At 57.2% G+C, this 19,987-nt stretch overlaps 8 protein-coding genes across 10 annotated transcripts; all 8 read left to right on the top strand.

Annotated features, from left to right (window-relative positions):
* Window positions 1–106: 106 nt before the first annotated feature.
* On the top strand, window positions 107–2,148 carry ABB37_01164 (hypothetical protein; the record flags this gene model as incomplete). 2 transcript variants are annotated; one of them, XM_015797567.1, is made up of 1 exon in its annotated part: window positions 107–2,148. In XM_015797567.1, exon 1 carries the CDS (start codon window positions 184–186, stop codon window positions 2,146–2,148), a length of 1,965 nt encoding a protein of 654 aa, XP_015663087.1. In that variant the 5' UTR covers window positions 107–183. The 2 variants fall into 2 exon arrangements, with proteins under 2 accessions (XP_015663087.1, XP_015663088.1); XM_015797568.1 differs by having other exon boundaries at window positions 118–2,148.
* A 339-nt stretch (window positions 2,149–2,487) lies between these two features.
* On the top strand, window positions 2,488–4,438 carry ABB37_01165 (hypothetical protein; the record flags this gene model as incomplete). The annotated part of the gene is made up of 1 exon (XM_015797569.1): window positions 2,488–4,438. The coding sequence occupies exon 1, from the start codon at window positions 2,684–2,686 to the stop codon at window positions 4,436–4,438; it is 1,755 nt and encodes a 584-aa protein (XP_015663089.1). The 5' UTR covers window positions 2,488–2,683.
* A 354-nt stretch (window positions 4,439–4,792) lies between these two features.
* On the top strand, window positions 4,793–5,695 carry ABB37_01166 (putative proteasome regulatory non-ATP-ase subunit; the record flags this gene model as incomplete). Its single annotated transcript, XM_015797570.1, has 1 exon — window positions 4,793–5,695. Exon 1 carries the CDS (start codon window positions 4,871–4,873, stop codon window positions 5,693–5,695), a length of 825 nt encoding a protein of 274 aa, XP_015663090.1. The 5' UTR covers window positions 4,793–4,870.
* A 713-nt stretch (window positions 5,696–6,408) lies between these two features.
* ABB37_01167 (putative mitochondrial hypothetical protein) lies at window positions 6,409–8,828 on the top strand (the record flags this gene model as incomplete). 2 transcript variants are annotated; one of them, XM_015797571.1, is made up of 1 exon in its annotated part: window positions 6,409–8,828. In XM_015797571.1, exon 1 carries the CDS (start codon window positions 6,465–6,467, stop codon window positions 8,826–8,828), a length of 2,364 nt encoding a protein of 787 aa, XP_015663091.1. In that variant the 5' UTR covers window positions 6,409–6,464. The 2 variants fall into 2 exon arrangements, with proteins under 2 accessions (XP_015663091.1, XP_015663092.1); XM_015797572.1 differs by having other exon boundaries at window positions 6,456–8,828.
* Window positions 8,829–9,392: 564 nt separating this feature from the next.
* On the top strand, window positions 9,393–11,848 carry ABB37_01168 (hypothetical protein; the record flags this gene model as incomplete). The annotated part of the gene is made up of 1 exon (XM_015797573.1): window positions 9,393–11,848. Exon 1 carries the CDS (start codon window positions 9,446–9,448, stop codon window positions 11,846–11,848), a length of 2,403 nt encoding a protein of 800 aa, XP_015663093.1. The 5' UTR covers window positions 9,393–9,445.
* A 547-nt stretch (window positions 11,849–12,395) lies between these two features.
* ABB37_01169 (putative ADP-ribosylation factor GTPase activating protein 1) lies at window positions 12,396–13,781 on the top strand (the record flags this gene model as incomplete). Its single annotated transcript, XM_015797574.1, has 1 exon — window positions 12,396–13,781. The coding sequence occupies exon 1, from the start codon at window positions 12,558–12,560 to the stop codon at window positions 13,779–13,781; it is 1,224 nt and encodes a 407-aa protein (XP_015663094.1). The 5' UTR covers window positions 12,396–12,557.
* A 1,004-nt stretch (window positions 13,782–14,785) lies between these two features.
* Window positions 14,786–17,509, top strand: ABB37_01170 (hypothetical protein; the record flags this gene model as incomplete). The annotated part of the gene is made up of 1 exon (XM_015797575.1): window positions 14,786–17,509. One exon carries the CDS (start codon window positions 14,786–14,788, stop codon window positions 17,507–17,509), a length of 2,724 nt encoding a protein of 907 aa, XP_015663095.1.
* A 611-nt stretch (window positions 17,510–18,120) lies between these two features.
* On the top strand, window positions 18,121–19,768 carry ABB37_01171 (putative mitochondrial ubiquitin hydrolase; the record flags this gene model as incomplete). The annotated part of the gene is made up of 1 exon (XM_015797576.1): window positions 18,121–19,768. The coding sequence occupies exon 1, from the start codon at window positions 18,224–18,226 to the stop codon at window positions 19,766–19,768; it is 1,545 nt and encodes a 514-aa protein (XP_015663096.1). The 5' UTR covers window positions 18,121–18,223.
* Window positions 19,769–19,987: the final 219 nt, after the last annotated feature.

Raw genomic sequence — 19,987 nt, forward strand, 5'->3', positions numbered from 1 at the left:
TGTGGATACACGAGAGGCGTTTGGTTCTTCTCTTTTCCTGCGAGTGTCGCTCTACTTCACGCTGCCCGTTCTCCCATTTTCGCCTATTTCTCCACCCTCTTCTTTTAGACCGAGGAAAGTCAGGACACCACCATTAACACAATCGCCACCGCAGCAGAACATGCTGGTACGTCATCAGAGTCGATGGAGTTAGATGCCTCACTGCCACACGCCGTAGAGCTGCTGCTCTCTCCGATGGAGGAGCCCTTTCGGCGGTACCTCGACGTGTGCGATGACGTGCACGCGTGCGACGAGTCCGGCAACACGCTGCTGCATTGGGCTTCTGCATTCGGTAACTTCTCTGCTGCCTACGCGTTACTCCAGCGGGGGCTGGAGGTGGACGCTGGGAATGGCCGTGGCGCCACGCCTCTTCTCGTTTCCGCTGCGTTGTGTCCAAACGTGGCCGCGATGGGCTACCTCCTCGTCAGCCATGGCGCGTCTCTTTACGCCAGCGCTGGCGACAACCGTGGTCTGACGGTGCAGTCCTTGTTAGAGGCACGACAGCTGGAGTCTGTGTGGTCGTGGCTCGTACTTTGTCAGAGTAGACTTTATCAGAACGGCAACGGCGATCTGGTGAAAACTCAAGGATGTCGAGAAATACCTGCAGTAAGTGACGACGCGGTGTCCATTCTGTGCTCGCCGGCAGAGCTGAAACAGCTGCGGCTGCGTGGTGGTGCAGGGCGCTTCTTGCACGTTGCCGCCGTTTCCGTGCCCCACGCACCACAGAGGCGGCAGCAGCAATCACGGCCGCTCCCCACCGCAGCGGCGCCAGATTTGACCGCAGCCTCACCGAGCGGCATGGACACGTCCATCACCGCAACGCTGAAGCCGCGAGTGGAACTGCTCGAGTCGCAGGAGGCAACAAACCGCTTGCTGGTGGAAAAGGAGCAGCTCGAAGCGTTTCTTTACGTGTACGCGGAGGCGGCAGCGGCCTCGATCATCTACGACGATTACGTCGACGATGACGACGACGAGGAACGGGCTGGGTGGAGCGGACCAGAAGAACAGTCTTCGGAGGAACTGGGGGTTTCTGAGACTGCCGTTGCTGCGAGTGCTCAGAAACTGAGTGGGTGTGATGGAGGTGCTGCTGCGGTGCGTCCCATTCAGGCGGTGCTTGGCGAACGCATCGACGCAGACGGGCGACACCACCTGCTGGTGCGCTACACCGAACCGAACGGAGCGGATGGTGAACTGGAGACGTGGCGTTGTGCGGAGTCGATTGCGGCCGACCCCGTCGTGCGCGCTCACCTCGAGCATACATACTCGACCATCACCGTACCCGACAGGAGCGACATGAAGACGCCCTCCACCATGACGCTGCGCATGCCGGGGAGTCCGCTGGAGACGTGGGAGCGAGATCAGCTGGAGGCGCAGCTCCGACTGCTGCCACGGCGTGTGCTGGACAACAGTGACGAGAGTGTGCCGCTGCTCTCCCAGCTGATGAGAAGTCCAACTGGTCGGTCTCCTCTCCTCGGCACGTCACCGCTCATCGCGGGTTTTATGTGGAACGCCCAGCAGCAGCAGGAGCAGCAAGTACTCATAGGAGGCAGGGGCAACACCAATGATGTCGTTGGCGTTGCACCGCGTCTTGGAAGTTTTAACGGCAGCGGCGTGGAGCAGAGCGAAAGCCCGCTTTTGGAGGAACCGCCGCGTCCTACAGGTCGATTTGCGCCGGAGTCTCATCGACGACTCGGTGCGCTACCGGAGAAGGAAGCCGCTCACGACGCGGACTCCGCACCGGCAGATCAGCAGCCGCTTTTGAGTGACGGCTGGCGACGGCTGCGACGCACGCCAGACGTGCCGGTCGACAATGACAGCGAAGTGTTGCCAAAGCGAACGCTGGAAACTGTCTCCGAGAAGCGCACTCCCTACACGTCGGATAGTTCGACGGACACCATGTATTTAGTCTCCCCTCCGCTATCCACCGCCCCCACGAAGGCGGCGACAACGTTCAACGACAGCACGGCTGACTCACCCCCCGGAAAGGCCGCCGCCAGCTACCTGACGGCAAGTCAGAAATCAGAATACGACCGTTTTTTGTACAACACTGCTTTGCGAATTATTGCACGACAGCAACCATCAAAGCGCCGAAGTGTGTTTAAGCGCTAGCGCAACGGATGAAGGTAACGCAATAAAAACGGTTCTTTTTCTCATTTTGTACCTCGATGTTACAAGCACGTGTTTTTCATTTTCTATGTTTGCCATTATGTGTATTTCTGCATTACTTTAGATGCTTCTCATAACGCCCCCGATTCCTGTGTCCACGGTGCGGCTTTCCAAGGTGAACAGAAACCGTTCGCTTTTGTTTTCGTCGGCTCATGTACGTCTGCAGCTTTCTCCGGTGAGAGGGAAACGGCAGGCGTTGAGCGTTGTTTGGGCGACGTTTAAAACGATTCTATTATTATTATTATTTCGTCTGCAGCTATGGCTTTCCTCTGTCCCTACGTACATGTGCGCGCTGTGCCTGACGCTCCAGCACGCCTCATCGCAACCTTCACGTGTTGCCGCTTCTCTACCACCTTTATTTACTTCTTCTTTTTGGTACGGACCTTCACCTGCTCACGTAGGAGTGAAGGCTGCGCTTTACCGCTTGGGACACCTGCGCTCATTTAATCTTCCACCGTCATGGAGAGGCGGCCGCGAAATGCATCTTATCACGTCGAGGACCGGCACAGAAAATGCGCACGCTGCTTGTGGTGATGTGGCGCTGCAGCGCGAAATTGAAGAGACGGAGCACGAACTATTGCGGCTATACGAGCGGCGCATGAACCAGAACTGCTGCATTCGCGGGTGCAATACGAATAGCGTGGCAGCACCAGCTCGCTGGATGTGCCGTCATGCACCGGAGCTGCGTATACGGAAAGACCCTCCGATCTCTCCGGTGGATGGCGGGGGGACGCCAGAAAGCATCACGTTTGCGCTGACGAGCGAGAGGCGCCGCCACGCTGCGCCAGAGGCGGCGCGCGTAGCACGGAGGAAGGCAATGCCCCCTGCCCTGACTTCAAAGCACGAGGCAGGCCTACCAACTGCCTCTGCCGTCCCGCGTGAGTTCACGGAAAGGCTGCGCCGCTTAACCAGCGCCGTGACGGCACGCGGCAAAGCGTCACCGCTAGAGCCTCTCATCTCACTGGCCTTTTCACCGATCCCTTTCAGACAGGCAGGCGGGGACGTGTCGTACAGCGGTCGCGGTGGACGGGATGTGTTCCTCTTCCAGGGAGATAGCTGTGTTGGGTGCCAGGAGAACAGTGAGGACGACGTGCGACACGTTCGATTTTCGAGCCGCAGTCCGCGGGTTTCCATCTTTTCGGTTGAGCGCTCGTGCACGCGTGCGGTGAATAGGGCAGTACCGGCTGTGAATCACGAGGCTTCGTCTATCTTCATCAGTAGTGACTTGAACTCCACCGCACACGGTGATGGAGTAGGTGCTGCAGCGCAGCGCCAAGCTTCGCGCCTTGAAGTGACTCCAAATATTCTGCATGCTGTTGGTCCTCCCTCTATTTGTCGAGGCCCTGAAGGCGGAGAAGACTCATTGCCGCTCTCCCGCATCTCGACAGTGCTGTCCCCACGATCAAGCGTCGCCTCCTACCTGTCACTCATCAACGAGCTGCGGTCGACGTTACTAGACTCCAGCCCTCTTCAAATGAAACGCTTGTCGGTAGGGGTACACAATTCTGTCGTGGAAACCTCCGCTACGGTGGAGAGGGTCCAATGTCAAACGAATGGAACAGCGGAGGATGCGGACGCGGCCACACCGACGAGGGAAGCGGACGAGGCGACGACGACGCGCAGGAGTGCACGTCGCACGACTTGTGTTTCTGAAGCCGCCAGCGTGCGCACCCCAACAGAAGCGAAGGAAATTGGTCGGAATGTGGAAAAGCCTTCGACGGCCTCCGTTGATGTGGACGTGGCAGATGCGCTTTCCTCCATGGCGATGAGTGCGTCTCCGATTTTCCTGCAGCGCCGAGACCGTCGTCCAGCCACTGCTGCAGCGACGGCAGCCGTGTGCAGTCCTCAGCTTCTCTTGACCCGTGAGCCGCAAGAAAGCCGACGCGGCGCACCTGAAAGGAAGAAGGTGAAAGTGAACGTCAACAGCTCGCCCTCTGCCCGCACCAAACGGGACGCACGATTAAATCCACGGCAGTCGCGGCCCACAAAGAAGGCCGCATGCGCCGTGGCCGCAACGAAGAGGAAAAAGACGGTCCACTTCCGGGCATCGCTGGAGCAAGTGAAGGGTGCGACAGGAGCTCCCGTTGCCCCTCAGAAGAGAGGCAGAAGGGCGGAGCGTGCAACGCCATCCGCGTGTGCGCCAACGAGAATGCCACCAAACATGTGCGTAGAACAGCGCGGATTTGGCGCCGACATCCTTCTCGCCTGTGGGCCCACACTTTATTTTGATTGAGCACAGTCGTTTCCTCCCCCCCCCCCTCTTTCTTTTCAGGGACGCGAAAAAGTGAATACCGCTGCTTGTTTGTTTTGCTCTGCTGCTTCACGCATACTGCTACGGTTACCGCGCCAACGCCCAATAGCAGAAGTAAAAACAACTTCTTCTATTTCTTTTGACTGCGATGGTTATGATGCAACGGCGGCAATTCCTTTTGTCTTTTCTTTCGTACTTCACCTGCCGATCGTAGTTTCATTCTGCCTCCTTTCCACTGCCAAAGTAGACTTCACCTTCAGGGGCAAAAACAATGTTGGACTTCGTCACCTCTTCTCCCCTCGGTCTGTCATTTTATTTTTCCCTTTTACCTGCTGAAGTATTCCGCGGGTAATTCCACAGCTGTCGAGCGATCATATACCAAAACGCAAACACAGAAACGCACACTCGTCTACGATGTCGGCTGTAGGCGACCTTTCGATTACCGTGCGCAAGGTGGCGGAGGATGTCAAGAACCTCAAGGCCGCTTACGAGGCCAAGAACGATGCCCAGTGCAACACCCTTCTGGCAGACGTCAAGCGCCGCATCATTGTGTTCCCCACGTTTCTCAACCCTAGCGCCACCAGCAGTACCCGCGGCGAGGAGCTGTCTCTCGCGCGGGACTACCTTGAGCTTGGCGTGCTGGCTACTGCCCACCAGAAGGACCTCGCCTCGTTCGAAGTGTATTTTAGTCAACTGCAGGTCTACTACAGCGACATGGGCGCGGATGAGCTGTCGGAGAGTCCGCAGTTTCTCATGCTGCTCGGTCTGAATCTGATCCGTCTGCTGGTGTGCAGCCGCATTGCGGAGTTCCACTCCGAGATGGAAAAGATCCCGTTTGAGGCGCACGGCGGCAACGTGTACATCCGCTTCGCTGTGGAGCTGGAGCGGTACCTGATGGAGGGGAGCTACAACAAGCTGCTCACCTCGCGCAAGAAGGTGCCGGCGAATGAGTACCTGCCGGTGGTGGAGATGCTGGAGCAGACGGTGCGGGACGAGGTGGCGAACTGCATTCCGCAGTCCTACACCCAACTGTCAATCCCAGCCGCGCAGCGTATTCTGATGGTGGACACGCAGGACAAGGTGCGCGAGATTGGCGCGGAGCGCAAGTGGATGCTGTCGGACGACAAGTCGCAGTTTGTATTTGTACGCGCCGAGGACACCCTCAAGAAGGAAATCCCGTTCAAAGAGATGGTGGAGCAGCACATTCAGTTTGTCGCTGACCTGCAGAACATCGTGTAAGGTAGGAACGCGCGATGAAGCACAGAGAACTGTGTGTGCTCTTGGACAGGGGCACTGTATTCTACAGATCTCTTTGTTTTCTTGTGTCTGTGTTGCTGCTGCCGCGCAGCGGATGCACTTGTGTGCTGCCCAGTTGTTTCCATTTTGTTTTTTGATGGTTCGCCTCGATGATGTACTGGTTCAACACGGCAGCCGCAGTTTAGGAGAAAGAAGTAGTATATTTTGCGCTTTTTCTCATGTTGCCACCTATGCATCCCCTTCTATTTTTCTGTTTACTGTTGACTGTGATACAAATTTATCTTGTTCTCCATCATCCAATGTCGACGAGACAGTATTGAGAAAAGAAATGAAGAAGGAAAGAAGGCCGTTATATACCCTTCGATTCACGGTTTCAATGCCATCCTCTACCTTCTTTTTGGAGTTCGGAAAGCAGCAACGGCATGGTCTCTCTCTATCTATATATATATATCTCGGTCTGCGGCGATGCCCTGCACAATCATGGGTGGCCGGCCATAATGAGCAGTGAATGTTGTTGTCTGTTAACATCTGCGAAGCTGGCGCAGCCGCAGCCACGCAGGTCTTATTCCCTTTCTTACTATCGGGGCCTTTTTTGTTGGTATTGATGGTATGAGAGCTCCGCGCGCTTCATGGACTCGGGGCCCCTACCCCATTTCCTTTCTTTTACTTCACCTCTCTTCTTGTCGCAATGATCCAGGCTCTTCTTCGTCTTCTGCTTCTCTTTCGTTTTTTTTTCATCCGCAGATTCGCCATGTACACGACCACGCGTACGCCCGTCACCCTTACCGTCCGGCGCAAGGACGGCAGCGAGGCGCACTTTGTGCGCCGCGAAACGACCGACACCACCCCACTGCCCCGGCCCGCCGCGAGTGACGAGCACGACGAGATTTACCAGTCCGTCATGGAGTGCGCGCCGTACACCGCCAGCTTCAACGCCCTGCTCTCGCGACCCGCCCCGAAGGAGGGTGCGCAGGAGATGGTCGCGCTCGTCCACAACCGCATGCACAGCGAGGGCATCCCCCTCAACAGCGAGACGTACAATCTGCTGATGAAGCGCGTCGTGCGCTTTACCGACGGCTCCATTTTCACGCTGTACGAAGAGCTGAAGAAAGAAGGCCGCAAGGAGAACAGCAGCGTGCGGCCGAACGTGGAGACTTTTGTCTTGCTCTTCCGCGCGTGCGAGAGGAGTGCGCAGTACAGCAAAGCCTTCCTGTTCTATCAGCAGATGCGCGAGTACTTTCGACTGGTGCCAGACACGACCACGTACAACACGCTGCTCGGCTACTGTGCGGCCGTGCGCGATGTTGCGCAGGCCACGTTTTTGGTGGAGGAGATGAAGCAGCTGGAGGTGCCACGCGACGTGAACACGTACAACTGTCTCATGAGCGTCATGGTCACCTCCGCGCCGTACGCGGAAACGATGAAGGTGTTTCAAGAGCTGCTTTCGGTCAATATCAAGCCGTCGAACCGCAGCTACAACACCATTCTGAAGGCGGCCTGCGACCACGGCGACTACGACCGCGCGTTTCAGCTGACGGAGGAGATGAAGCGGCGGGGGCTGCTGCCGGATGTAGAGACGTACAACTATCTTATGAGCGTCTGTGCGCAGCGCGTGGATTATGTCCGCGGCACCGGGGCCTACGCCGCCGAGCACCGCCGCCACGAACAGGTAGTGCAAGGCACCCACGCCCTGGCGGAGCTGGTGCTGACGCTGATGCGGGAGATGCGCACGATGCGGGTCAACCCGGATACTTACACCTACAACAAGGCCCTGAGCACCCTTGTTCTGTGCGATGACGAGCGTGTCTTCGCGGTCTTCAATGAGATGGTGCGTGATGCGAATAAAAGCCGCGCTGCGCAGGAATTTGCAAGTGCTCCAGTGAAGCAGAGAAAGTCTCCCGACCAGGACGACGCCGACGCGGGGGCCATTCTAGAGGTGGCGCTGCAGGCGGAGGAGAACAACGAGGTTGGCAACATGCGCAGCACCACGGTGCATCCGAACCTCGAAACGTGGAAGGAGCTCACGAAGGCGTGTCTCCTCTTTGGGTATTTCCAGCGCGCCAAGGAGGTGTACGCAAACATGAAAGAGGTGAACCTGACGCTCAGCGCAACCATTGCGCATCTTCTGCTTGAGGTGTGCTGCAAGACGAAGACGCGCTCCTGGGCGGAGCGGCTGCTGGAGGAACTGAGGAATGCTAACGTGCTCCTCACCACCGCGTTGATGAATGACTACCTGAAAGTGCTTTGCGCCGTCGACGACGAAGGGACGATATTCGCGGAGTACGAGAAGATGCGCCTGGGCATCCATCCGTCTGGTGCCTGGGCGAACACGGACACCAGTAACATCATTCTGGCCTACGCATGCGGGAAGCCCACACGGCAGGAGACCGCAGACAAGCTCTACGCCGCCATGGTGCAGCCCTACTCCACCTCGCCGGCGGACGACGAAACCTACCGCATCCGACTGGAGTCCTTTGTCGGTCGAGAGGACGTGAACACGGAATCGGTGCTGTCGTACGTGGAGGAGGTGCTGCGCAGCCACCCTCCCCAATGTCTTCCCTTTTACCACGCGATTCTTCGGTTTCTGCTGAAGCAGGATGATGTGCGCATTCGTGCGTGGTTTGATCGCATCAGCAGCACCGGAGAAACGAAAGGTGGCCTTGCCGTAGCGGCTGATGTAGCGTGTTACACCATTGTCATGGAGTACTACCTGAAACATGAGGACTACGACAGCATTCAGCAGCTCTACGCACAGCTGCAGAGCAGCCCGACGCTGGAGGCGGACAAGGGCATCTACCGCGTGCTCTTCGAAGTCGCCCGTCGTCAAGACGATCCGCGGACAACTACAAAGCTACTGGACCAGGTTCGTGTGAATAGCGTGCGTCTCGACGCGCGGTGCTACGACAGCATTTTGCAAACGTACGTGGCCCACGATGAGTCGCTTGTGTTTGTGGTGTTGAACTACATGAAGGAGCAACGCGTGGCCCCTGCGGACAGCACCATGGCGGTGTTTCTCTCCGACCCCAAAGGGCGTCAAATGCTGACGAGTGTGCTGACGCGCAACTTGTTTTACTCCCCGGTGCCGCCTGCTCCTTTAGAAAAGCTCAAGCCGTAGTTGGTTTTTGAGTTTGTTGGTAACGCTGCGTATGATGACGAATCGATTGACCCAGTTCTTTTATATTCATATATATATATATATATATATATATATATAACTCACTAACTGATGTACAGAAGCAATGTTTCTTTTATTATTATTGTGAATGGAATGTATCGTTTGCGTTGCCTTGTCTGCTGTTGAAGGGCATAGCGATTCTTTTTTCTTTCTTACTGGCACGACACTCTATTATATTAACGGTTACTATGGACAAAGGAAAAATGTATCCATATATAGCGGAATCCCCGTCTCCTGCGGGAAAGCACCCGATAGCAAGTACCGATGTACTTACGGGTTCCGATGGCGATGAAATCACTGTTGGAAACGCGTTCGCAGCTGTTGTGAATGAAGTGACGGCAGATGACGTCTGTGTGCCATTTGTTTGTCTTCACTGGATGTTTCCAGGTAAACTGTTTGATCGCTGTACACCACATCGTGGGCTTTTCTCTCCCCCCCCCCTTTCCCTCCCTCTTCCTTTTGTTTTCTGCGTCTGTTAAAACGCTCTCACCCATTCTGATGGACAGCATCACAGGGGTCACCACACTCGCTATCAGGAGTACAAGATTATTTCTCTAATGGCGGATTTTCCTGCGAGGGCGGGCCGCCGGGTAACCTTCAAAGGCCGCCAGCGCGGGGAGCAGTCGGTGCAAACCGAGTCCTCCTTTGTCCCTGACTGCAAGGACCTCGGCTTCGCCTACGACCCCCTCGCCAGTGAGCAGTACGAAAATCTCATCGGGCTTCGTCAGATGATTCAGACGTGCATCAAAAAGGTCGCTGGCGACGTCTACGACGTGGTCAACTTCAAGGACATTCTCTTCCAGCTGGAGAGCGAGCTTCCTTCATCCCTGCCGGTCACCGATCTTCTGCTGCTGTCATCGCGGTTGTTTCGTCGAACTGCCGAGCTTGGCCGACTGCTGAGCTGCTTCTTTGGGGTAGTCTTCGCAGATGACTACAACGACGAGCACTTTCGGTTCACCGAGGTGCGCCTCCTGCAGCGCGAGGTGCGCGAGTTAAAAAGGCAGCTGGAGGGGTCGGAGAAGGAGCGGGTGCGTCTGCAGCAGAAGCTGGACAACGTAGGTCAAATCGCCTACGACCACGGGAAGGCAGTCGAGGCGCTGGAGACGCACAACGAAGCCCTGAAGAAGCAAACCACGGCTTTAGAGGATCAAATGGCGCTTCTGTTCCACCAGCTCAACGCCGGTTTAGAGAGCCACTGCAAGGACGCCTATAAGCAAGTGAGTGGCGAAACGAAGGTACAGGAAAGCCTCAACCCCACGCGGATTACCTTTCGGCAGACCATGGATAGCCTGAGCGAGCAGCTGCGCGGGTCTCGCGGACTCATCACGGAGGTTCGAGAGGTGCTGCTGAGCTGCAGCTCCGGCGGCCGCACCGGCGAGGCCTACGTCGCGGTCGAACCGAGCGTGCGCTTTAAGCTGAAAATGCTCGACTCCAACTTTCAGCAGCTGATGGGCCGCTTCACGGCGATCAAGGACACCGTGGTGGAGACGGCGCAGGAGCTGATGACCGCCCTGCAAGAGCGCAAGAAGATTCTCTACCTGTCCTTCCAACACATCCGCCTGTACGACTTGCAGAACGCGAAAATGCGCAACGCACGTGCGATTCTGTCTCAGCTGCAGCAGAACACAACGGAGGTCGTGCAGCGCATCCAGGTGACCTTCCCAGGCGGGGCACTGACCTCGGTCGATCGGTTTGGCAACATCGCGTCGCAGCGCTGGCAGGGCGGGTACACGCTGGCGACGTTGCGGGGGTACAAGCTGGCGCAGAAGAACGAAGCAGCTGAGCGCGTCTCCCTCGCCAACTCCGTCAGTGGCGAAGTCAGCACCAGCGCACCTCCGCGCCATTCCCTCCAACCCGGCCGGCTCCTGCCGGGGCTGACGGAGGCGCAGGTGATGGCGGCGGAGAGCGAGCTCGCGGCGTTGGAGGGGCGCCCTTTTGATGCGACTGCTGGGCTGCGCAGTCCGGGTAACGCACCGTTCACAGGGAATGGAGAGGGGAGCCCGCCGTCGGCTTCGATGCAGCTGCAGTCGTGCTCGACCAGCCAGAGCATCAGTGCTGCGGGTGGTTTCTCACAGGGCACCCCTGCGAACGCGTTTTCTAACGACGACAGCGATGTCGCGCCATTCGCTTCCATCGGCTCGTTCTTAGACATCATACGGCAAGTAAACAACGACATGGAGGAGCTGCAGAAGACCCTCGTGCTAGATGACGAGATGGCCGCCTTCTTGAAGATGCTGACCCTCTCCGCCTCCACGACACCGCGCACGGACGTGGGGGACAACACGACACTGACAGGCGGGCGGGCGTCGCAGCTGGAGCGGCAGGAGTACAACATGGAAGCCGCATTGCATCCAACAGGCAGCGGCCTGGACGGCAATCGGTCGAGCGGCAACGCGTCGAAACTATCCGGGGCGCTGACGGAGGCGTCGAACCGGGGCGAAAACGACTCGTTCGGCTCGACCTCCTTCACGCTGCGCAGCCCGCGCTCACCGGACAGTCACGGCTCAGCGTCGTCGCGTGCCGATCGCGGGCAGTCCGATGCGGCCCTCGCCCGGCAGGCGGTGCAGCTGCAGCGGCAGCAGGAACAGATCACAAAGATGCAGGAGGATTTTAGCTCCAAGATAGGGTTTCTGCGCCAGATTTACGAGGCCCGCATCGGCGACCTGGAGGTGCGGGAGTCGAACGTGAGCAAGCGGTACGCCAACCACGGCGCCGTGACGGTGTTCCACACGTCGAGGGCAACTGACGACAGCATCGCAACGGCGACATCAATGAAGCCGTCTTCGTCAGAAGGCCGACCAGCTCAGCCGGCTAACCGCGATAAGGAGCAACTCATGAGGATGCGCAAGAACTGGCAGCAGACGAAGTTCAAGCTGCAACCGAACCGCCGATTGCGCGAAGCTACGGTGAATGAGCTGGAAAACAGCGGAGCCGATGACGAAGAAATTTATCAGGACTAAAGAAGAAAGTGGTGCCCGCTGTTGGGGTACTTTGCTTCTCTACTCGTACGTTTACGCTACAACATCTCTTTGCTATTACGCATCTATTCGACATTTCTGTGACTTTTGTTTTTTGTCTTACCAGCAGCAACGGCAAAGCGGAGGCAATGTCTGCCCTACGCATTGCGTTTGTGGAGTGCCGGTGTTGTTGTGCTTCCTTTCTCTTTCCTTTTCTTTTATGATGTACATACAAATCTTTCCATCACGGCCTCCTCCTTTTTTTTTTGCTTCATCTCTTGCATGGGAGGATCTGTGGGTTTCTTCAACGCTATGAAACACAGAAAAAGAAAGAAATTCTCAAATCGTGGATCACGGCGTGTGTGTGTTCGGCCGCTGATGGTGTTGGTGATCTCACCCCGTCTCATCACGCCAATCAGGTGCTCTTGTGTGTCTCCGTTACCTCCACCCTGGAAGGTACCTGTATTTAACTCTCGTTGCAGGCTTTCCTCGTACTGTTGTTGTTTGGTGTCATCTGCCCGCTTCCTCTCTTGATCTCTCTCCCGCTTACAGTTCTGTTAGTTGGTGCTGTTGTTTTTTCCCCCCAACTACGAAAGTGCTCCGTATGGGTACTGAGCTCCCACTTCTTCGTTTTGCCATCATCGCGTGCGTCTTCTAGCCTTTTTTTCTTACCCCCACTGCCTTTGTTCTTCTTCCCTCTGTCAAGCACAACATGTCCCGTCACGCTTACGTGAACCCCGACGATGAGAAGGTCTTTGTGGCGATCTTTGCCAAGGACCCAGAGTGCAACCGCTGCTTTGAATGCGGCGCGCCGAACCCGCAGTGGTGCGACGTCATGCACGGCACTTTTATTTGCCTCAACTGCAGTGGGCAGCACCGCGGCCTCGGCGTGCACCTCTCCTTTGTCCGCAGCTCCACGATGGATGGATGGATGAACTGGAAGCCAGAGAAACTGCGCCAGATGGAGCTCGGCGGCAACCGACGCGCACGGCTGTACTTCGAGACCAATGGCGTACCCAAGTCCCCGATTAAGGCGCGCTACGAGTCTCTTGGCGCCCTCCGCTACGCCGACCTACTGGAGGCGGAGGCGCAGGGCAAGCCGTTTAACGAAGCTGCGTGGCAGCCACCGGCGTGGTACACGCGGCTGAAGATGCAGTCGAGCCCTAGTCCTTCCAGCCCCTCGCCCACTGCCATGTACCCGCCCACGAGCCCGAATCGGTTTGCGGGGATGGGTTCGAATGGGCAGACGTTCGCGGCCCAGGAGAACAATCACAACAAGGGCGATGGTGGCGGGGGTGACTGGTTCTCTGCGCTCTCGAGCGGATGGACCACCGTCTCACAGAAGACGGCGGAGTTGGCCCAGCAGGCCTCCGTGGCGGTGCAAAGCGCCGACGTCGACGGCGTAAAGTCGTCACTGGTGCAGAAGTGGGCCAACGTGTCGTCGACTGTCTCTTCCTACGCGACTGACCTGCAGCGGAAGATGGCGGCCGAGAACGGGCGCGGTGGCAACCCCGACGACGACGGGCTGGCGGCCATGATGCAAAAAGCACGGCAGGCGCAGGCAGAGGGCGGGATGGCTGGTGCTCCCGTCGACCCAACTCGCTTTGGCCACGTCGAGGGCACCCACGCCAGTCCGCTGCGAGGCACGCCGGTGCTGCCCGGTGGTGTGAACGAGGCCGCGACGGGGCACACGCCGGTGTATCAGGGCAGGGTTGTGTCAGCCAATCCGTCCCCCGGCAGTGCTCCTGCCATGGCGACTCCAAGCCACAGCCCCAACGTTGTGATGCCCGCCGCCGCGACGACGGCTACGGCTCCTTCTGGTGCGAATCGCCCATCCAACCCGCTGGGCAGCAACACCGGCACAGGCGTGGCTTCTACTGCTTCCACCGCCGCGCAGCCACAACAGAAGGTTGACTGGGCATGGGACGACTTCTGATCGTGAGCCAACGTGTTTTTGGCAAAGAAGAAGGAAAAGCACGTAATATTCCATAATATGATGCCGTTTGTTTTTTTGTCATTGCTGCGTTGTGGGGCTCCAGTGAAGAGGGCCGGTTCGACGTATTCGCTTAATCTTTTATTGTAGGCTTAACTTCCTGTTGTTCTTCGGCTTTGCGTTGAAATGCAAACGAGAGGACGTGTCTCTTGGTAGATGGCAGTTTGAACGACACGAAGTGTGCTCCAACACCCATTTTTAGCTGTTGTGGTGGAAGAGAAAGGTGAAGTGCTGATGGGATGCTTTTGGTTTTCCACGCACCGCCACACGCTTTGATCGCAGTCCGGGGTTCTTGCGTGATGGCACAATAGCGGAAGCTGCAGAACGAAGAGAAATTGATCAGAGTTACGAAAGAACAGAAAAAGGTAAGCACCTCCACCGTGTTTTACGCCAGTACCAATAAGGTGGTTCACGTCGCCATGGACGAAGTGATGCGTTGTATTACGTGCCCCCGCTCGTGTATCTCTTGCGACATAGGGGTAAAGGTTTTTTTTCTTTTCTGACTGGGCCTCAGGTCGATGGTGTGTCAGCGGCGCCGCGTCGTTGTACCGGGCACAGGGAAATCGAAGTTACACCAGCCATCATCACGTGTTTTGCCTGTATGAAGCACCAAATGCTGTCCCTCTCTTAAAGTAAAAACGTCAACGCTGTTTTTAACGTCCTCCTCCTCAGCAGGTCTTTTCTTCTCAAATTTGCAACACCGTAAAATCGGTGGCACTGGTTGTATTTTGTTCCGTGCAGAGTTGAGGTGCCCATTCGTTAGCACCGTTCCCGGTATCTTTTCAGCTACGTTTGTGCGCTTTCAAGCAGGCTGCTTTGGTGAAGAGCGTATTTTCGTTGTTGGGAAATTCACTCCTTTCTCATCTTGGATATTTTCGGATTAGCGTGGACGTTTTTTTTTTTTGGCAAGCTTCGTATCATACGACAATTCACAACGTAGCGCGGCAATGGGCTCTCTTTTCCAACTGCGGGATTATTGGTACAGCTCCTTCCCCGGGGAGGAGTTCAGTCCGTCGGCCATCACGCTGGTGGACCCCGATGTGCACATGCTGTTCGACAAAATTGCCATTGGCTCTTTCCAGGGAATGCTGCGCATCTTGAACCCGAGTGCAGTGCAAGGTCCGATGCTGCCGGGTGACGTGCTACTCGAGAAGAAGTACGACGAGCCCATTCTTCAGCTTGCGTGTGGGCCCTTTCGACCGTTTCAATCGCGAAGCTCAGCGAACTTGCTCGCCGTGTTGTTCCCCCGCTCCCTCGTCTTCTTGGAGGTGACCTCCCAGAACACCGAAAGTAATTGCAATAGCGATGGCATTACGCGCGACACCTCGAATGGGGCGAGCAGCGGCGGGGAAATGGGCGGGTGGGACGGCGCAGAGTCCTCCTCGAGCCCCACCGATGCTGCACCCCGTCGCCAGCACCGCAACGGCAGCTCGGTCGAGAAGGATCGGTCGGTGCGCGAGCTGAACACCTTCTACACCCTCACCACGCACAGCGAACTCTTCCTCGAGCACACGGCGTATAACTTCGTCTGCGGCAACTTTGGACGGATCGAGTACAACATGGTCTGTGTGCAGTCCATGGACGGCCTTCTCACCATCGCGGTCCCCGACAGTATTCTCTACCGCAAATTCCTTCCCCAGAATCAGTTTCTGCTGCCTGGACCGCTCACCTACTGCCCCTCGCGCGACGCCCTGCTCACGTGCAACAGCTCCATGTTCCTCCTGTGCTACAGCTACACCTCCATCGTGATGAGCGCCATCGGTCACGACGCACCGGCTATGTCGTCAAGCGCTGAACTGGCGGCGCGGCGCTCGAGCAACCTTCGCCCACTCTGGGCCTTCAACCTGGGTGAAGACGCCGTGGATATTGCCGTGTGTCGGCTGACCAGAGGCCTGTCAAATGAAGAGGCAGACATCGTCGTGCTCTGCTCTACGATCCTGTACGTGCTAAGTGAGGCGGGTGTGCTACGTACAATTCGCCGGTTGGACGTCGAGGCGGCCTCGCTGTGCGTGTATCCGATGGCGGAGATCCATTACGACAACTTGCTGGTCGGCACCTTCAACGGACTCGTGCAGGTCTACTCGGACACTGAATTGGTGTGGAGTGCGGCGGTGCCGAGCGAGACTGTCCCGCTGTACCTCAATGTTGCCATGCTGTGCGGTGTGGAGGGCATGATCGTTAATCTATCTGCCGACAGCACCTTGTCCATCAACTACCTCGGTACCGACCCAGTAAATCACCGCCCGCAGGTGCTGGAGAGCAAGTCGGCGTCCTACCCAGAGACCATGAGCGACTTGAAGCAGGTGGAGCAGCTCCTCCACGACGTCGTCGACACGGCGGACGAAGACGAAAAAGTCATCGCGACGACAGGCGCCGTCTCCACTCCCCAGAAGGAGAAACCCGCAGAGAAGAGCAGCCCTACCACCAAGTCAACTTCACCGCCAGTACCTGCAAAACTCGAGAGAAAGCTTCCTGCCGCGGAGCTCTCCATCTCGAGCGAGTTTGGCCCGGTCAACGCCGCCGAGAACGCGGCGTTGTTTACCGTCACCCTGCAAACCTTAGACAGCGGCGTCGACGGTGTCTCGGTCGTGGTGGAGGCCGTGCCGCCGCTCCTCGTCACCCCTTCGCAGCACCTCATTGCGGAAATGGACGCTGGCAGCGCAACGCAGTTCGCCTTCACGGTGAGCGCGGTGCAGGACAGAAGCCTCATCATCCCTTCCTCCCTGGACGTCATCGTGGTGGCCGTCTATCGCGGTCGGCGACGGCAGTATCAGGCGGTCCAGCACGTAGCGGTGGCGCCTCTTCCGCTCGTGGCTCGACCTGTGCCACCTGTCAAAAACACCGCATTTAGCGTGCAAATCAACACAGACAAGAGTCCACCGCCATCCCTGCTGGAGCTGTTCCACGACATGGCGGCGTACGGCACTGCCGCACCGAACGTGCTCTCTGTCCACTATCTTAACGGTGCAGATGCGACGGTGTTAGTGTCGAAGAACGCGGCTCGATTTAAGCTGCAGAGCTCCACCATGGAGGGCCTGTGGTTGCTCGCTGATGAAGTGACGCGACGTGTGCGGCGCTACTACGCAGAGACCGGCCCGCTCTTTGAGATGCCAGACGAGGTGCCGCTGGGCGATTTCCTCGCGGTGGTCGACACCCACTGGGCCATTCGAAAGGAGATGGCCACCGCGCAGGCAGGGCTGGATCAGGCGGCCGATCTCTTTCGCGCGGTGGAGAAGCGGCTTCTCGCGCGGTTTCGCGACCGCAGCCCGGCTGACGCGACCGCCGTCGCCGTCCTTTTCCAGGAGAGCTACAAGCTCCTGCAGGAGAAGGCGGACGCCGTGACACGCGCCAAACAGCGACTGCGGCAGGCTTCCGCGATGCTGAACTGCTGTGCGCAGCTGACGTGGCTGTGTATGGAGATGAAGGCACCGCCCATGAGCAACGATGACGTCGCCACGCTGCGCACGCTTTTTCGATGCAGTATCGGCGACAGCAACGAGGTGGGGTGGGAGGAGGTGACCGAGGCCGTGCTGGCGAAGGTGTTGGACATCAAGACGAAGCGGGTGGCGAGCACCACGTTGGAGTTGGCGGCGAACACGGTCAATGTCAAGGCGTACGTACGGACGCTTGTGGAGTCGATAAAAAATGGTCGGGGTCTTTCCGCAAGCTGATGTTGTGCGGGGGCTTCGCCGTCGATCTTCTCGGTTGCTCTGCGCCTGCGTTTTATCAAAACTAATGGAAGCTTTGTTTTTATCGACAAGTAACATGTGCATTACACTTGACGGCGGTTTACATGGGCGGTGCTGACTTCAATAACGACAACACCGAACAGCAAAATGAAGGCCGGCGATAATGCCGCTGAGAGGAAGTGCGCGCTGAACCGAAGCAGTATCTCTGACTGTTTCTACGCTTTTTCTCTTCTCTCTTCAATATTGCCTTTTACGGGTACGTGAAGTACCTTGTGCCGCGGACGAAGGAAAAAAAAGTCTCCCCAACAACGACTCAAACTGGTTGGGTTTTTCGGAGAACCACAAGATGACTAAACAACTGTTTGAGTGCAGAAAGCAATGAAGTGCTTTGCTCTTCCGTTTTTTTTTTTGGGGGGGGGGTCTTCCTCAAATGAATGCAGTTATCGCATCGTGGAGGTTTTTGTCGGTAATCGTGGTGCCACCTCTGTTCGTGGCAGCTGCCGCTCTAGCGACGATATCATCCTCCTCGTTTCTATTGCCATTGTTTCGTTTCTTCTTTTCTTCATTCCCCCCGTCCTGCGGTGCATCTTCACAGGGTTGTGTAGCCCACGCACACGCTCCTGCTCTACTGTTAGCATTATTTTTCCATATGTTCCCTTCGGCAACCGCCTCATCTGCTTCGCACCCCTTTCACGGATGGACGGACCACCTGGATCGCAGACGGCGGTGCTGAAGAAATCAAAACGCCGAAACGGTAAAAGGGGTAACACGACCACTGATAGTCAACAAAATGCGCGTGTAACTAATAGTAATGGTAACGGTAACAGTACGGATAAACTCAATCCCGGCGAGGGAGTTCGCGCATCGCAGGAAGTGACGACTTCTCTCTTTCAGCCTCCCCGACAGGAGCATGTGTACGTGGAGGTCCGCCCCGTGAAGGAGCTGTACGGGCAGCTTTGCAGAGGCACGAGCAACGCAGCGGCAGGATCCAGCGGAGCAAGCAACCGCAACTGCAAGCAAGCCGACACCAACAAACGTCGCACCTGCGCTCTTCAATACGACTTCACGGAACTGCCTTACCCGCGTGGCATGGTGAACAACAGCAACTTCTGCTTTATGAACTCCATATTGCAGTCTCTGCTGTTCATCCCTGCTTTTGCGCAGCTGGCGGTGTCCGTTAGCTGTGACGTGCAGGCGCGTGAGTGCTGCCCTGCGCTGGCCGCCTTTGGCAAATGGGCGCTGCAGTACTGGAAGCCCGGCTACACACGCTTGGCCATCGCCGCGCCGCCGTTGATGCCGCGCACCAAGGCAGGCACCGCCTCCGCGATTCCGCCCTCGCAGCGGGCGCTGGACGGCAGCGTACAGGAAGATGCGCAGGAGTTTCTCCAGAAGCTGCTGGAACGCATCCAGCACGAGTTGGTGCCCTTCGAAGAAAAACAGGGCAAAGACGCTGCGGTGGCGTCCACGGCGCACGAGGACGTGAATAATCGTGCGGAAGAAAGCCGCGACACCGCCTCTGCGCAGAAGGGCTGGACAGTGGTGAAAGGGAAAGAGAAACTGGCGGTGCGCGAGCACGTGGATGCGCAGGGGCAGTCGCGGCTGCTCAGCGCGATCTTCGGCGGCACGCTGGAGAGTCACCTGCAGGGCAAACAGCGACAGCGCGACCACGTGTCGGTGGTGGTAGAGAGGTACTTCAGCGTGCCAGTCGACGTCGCCTTCGCGCCTGAGTGCACGATCGAGCAGGCGCTGGAGCACACCTTCACCACGGAAACAGTGTACGACAGTGGGCGTGAGAAGAACCTGAAGAAGACGCTGCGGTTTGGGCAGCTGCCCTCGATTTTGCTGCTTCAACTGCGACGCTGGGCCGTAACCCGTGAGGGCGATCTGGTGAAGCTGGACAACGCGGTGCACGTGAAGCGCACACTCCAGATTCCGCGCACGATCTGCGGCGATGCGACGCTCAGCAGTTCGGAGCGCAGCTACCGTCTTTTATCCGTTGTGTGTCACCACGGCGATGCGATGGGCCGCGGGCACTACGTCACCTACCTCGTGCACCACGCCGCCAACCCGGAGGTCATGAAGGTGCGCGCCACCGGCAAAACCAATGAGGCCGAAGCAGTTCGCTCTGCGCCACCGAATGCTTCTGTTGTCTTGTGCGATGACGCAAACATCTCGGTGGGGCCTGCGAAGAGCATGCATGATAAAGCCATCTACTTCTTGATGTATCAGAAAATGAGCTGATCAGAACTCTTTCGTTTGACTACAGTACATAAAAGTGCCCGCCAAGCAGCATCCACTCACAGCCTGTCGAAGGCCATTCAGGCACACTCGCTTTTTTTTTTTTCTCATTGGCTTCTCCGTTGTATGCCCTTTGTTTTTTGGTTGGAGGGATACATGCAGTCCATGCCCCGATATGAATTTTGCAACGACACGTTGGAGAGGCTTCTCGTAGAACATGTC

Source organism: Leptomonas pyrrhocoris, assembly GCF_001293395.1.
Source record: "Leptomonas pyrrhocoris isolate H10 chromosome Unknown, whole genome shotgun sequence".
NCBI lineage: Eukaryota > Euglenozoa > Kinetoplastea > Trypanosomatida > Trypanosomatidae > Leptomonas > Leptomonas pyrrhocoris.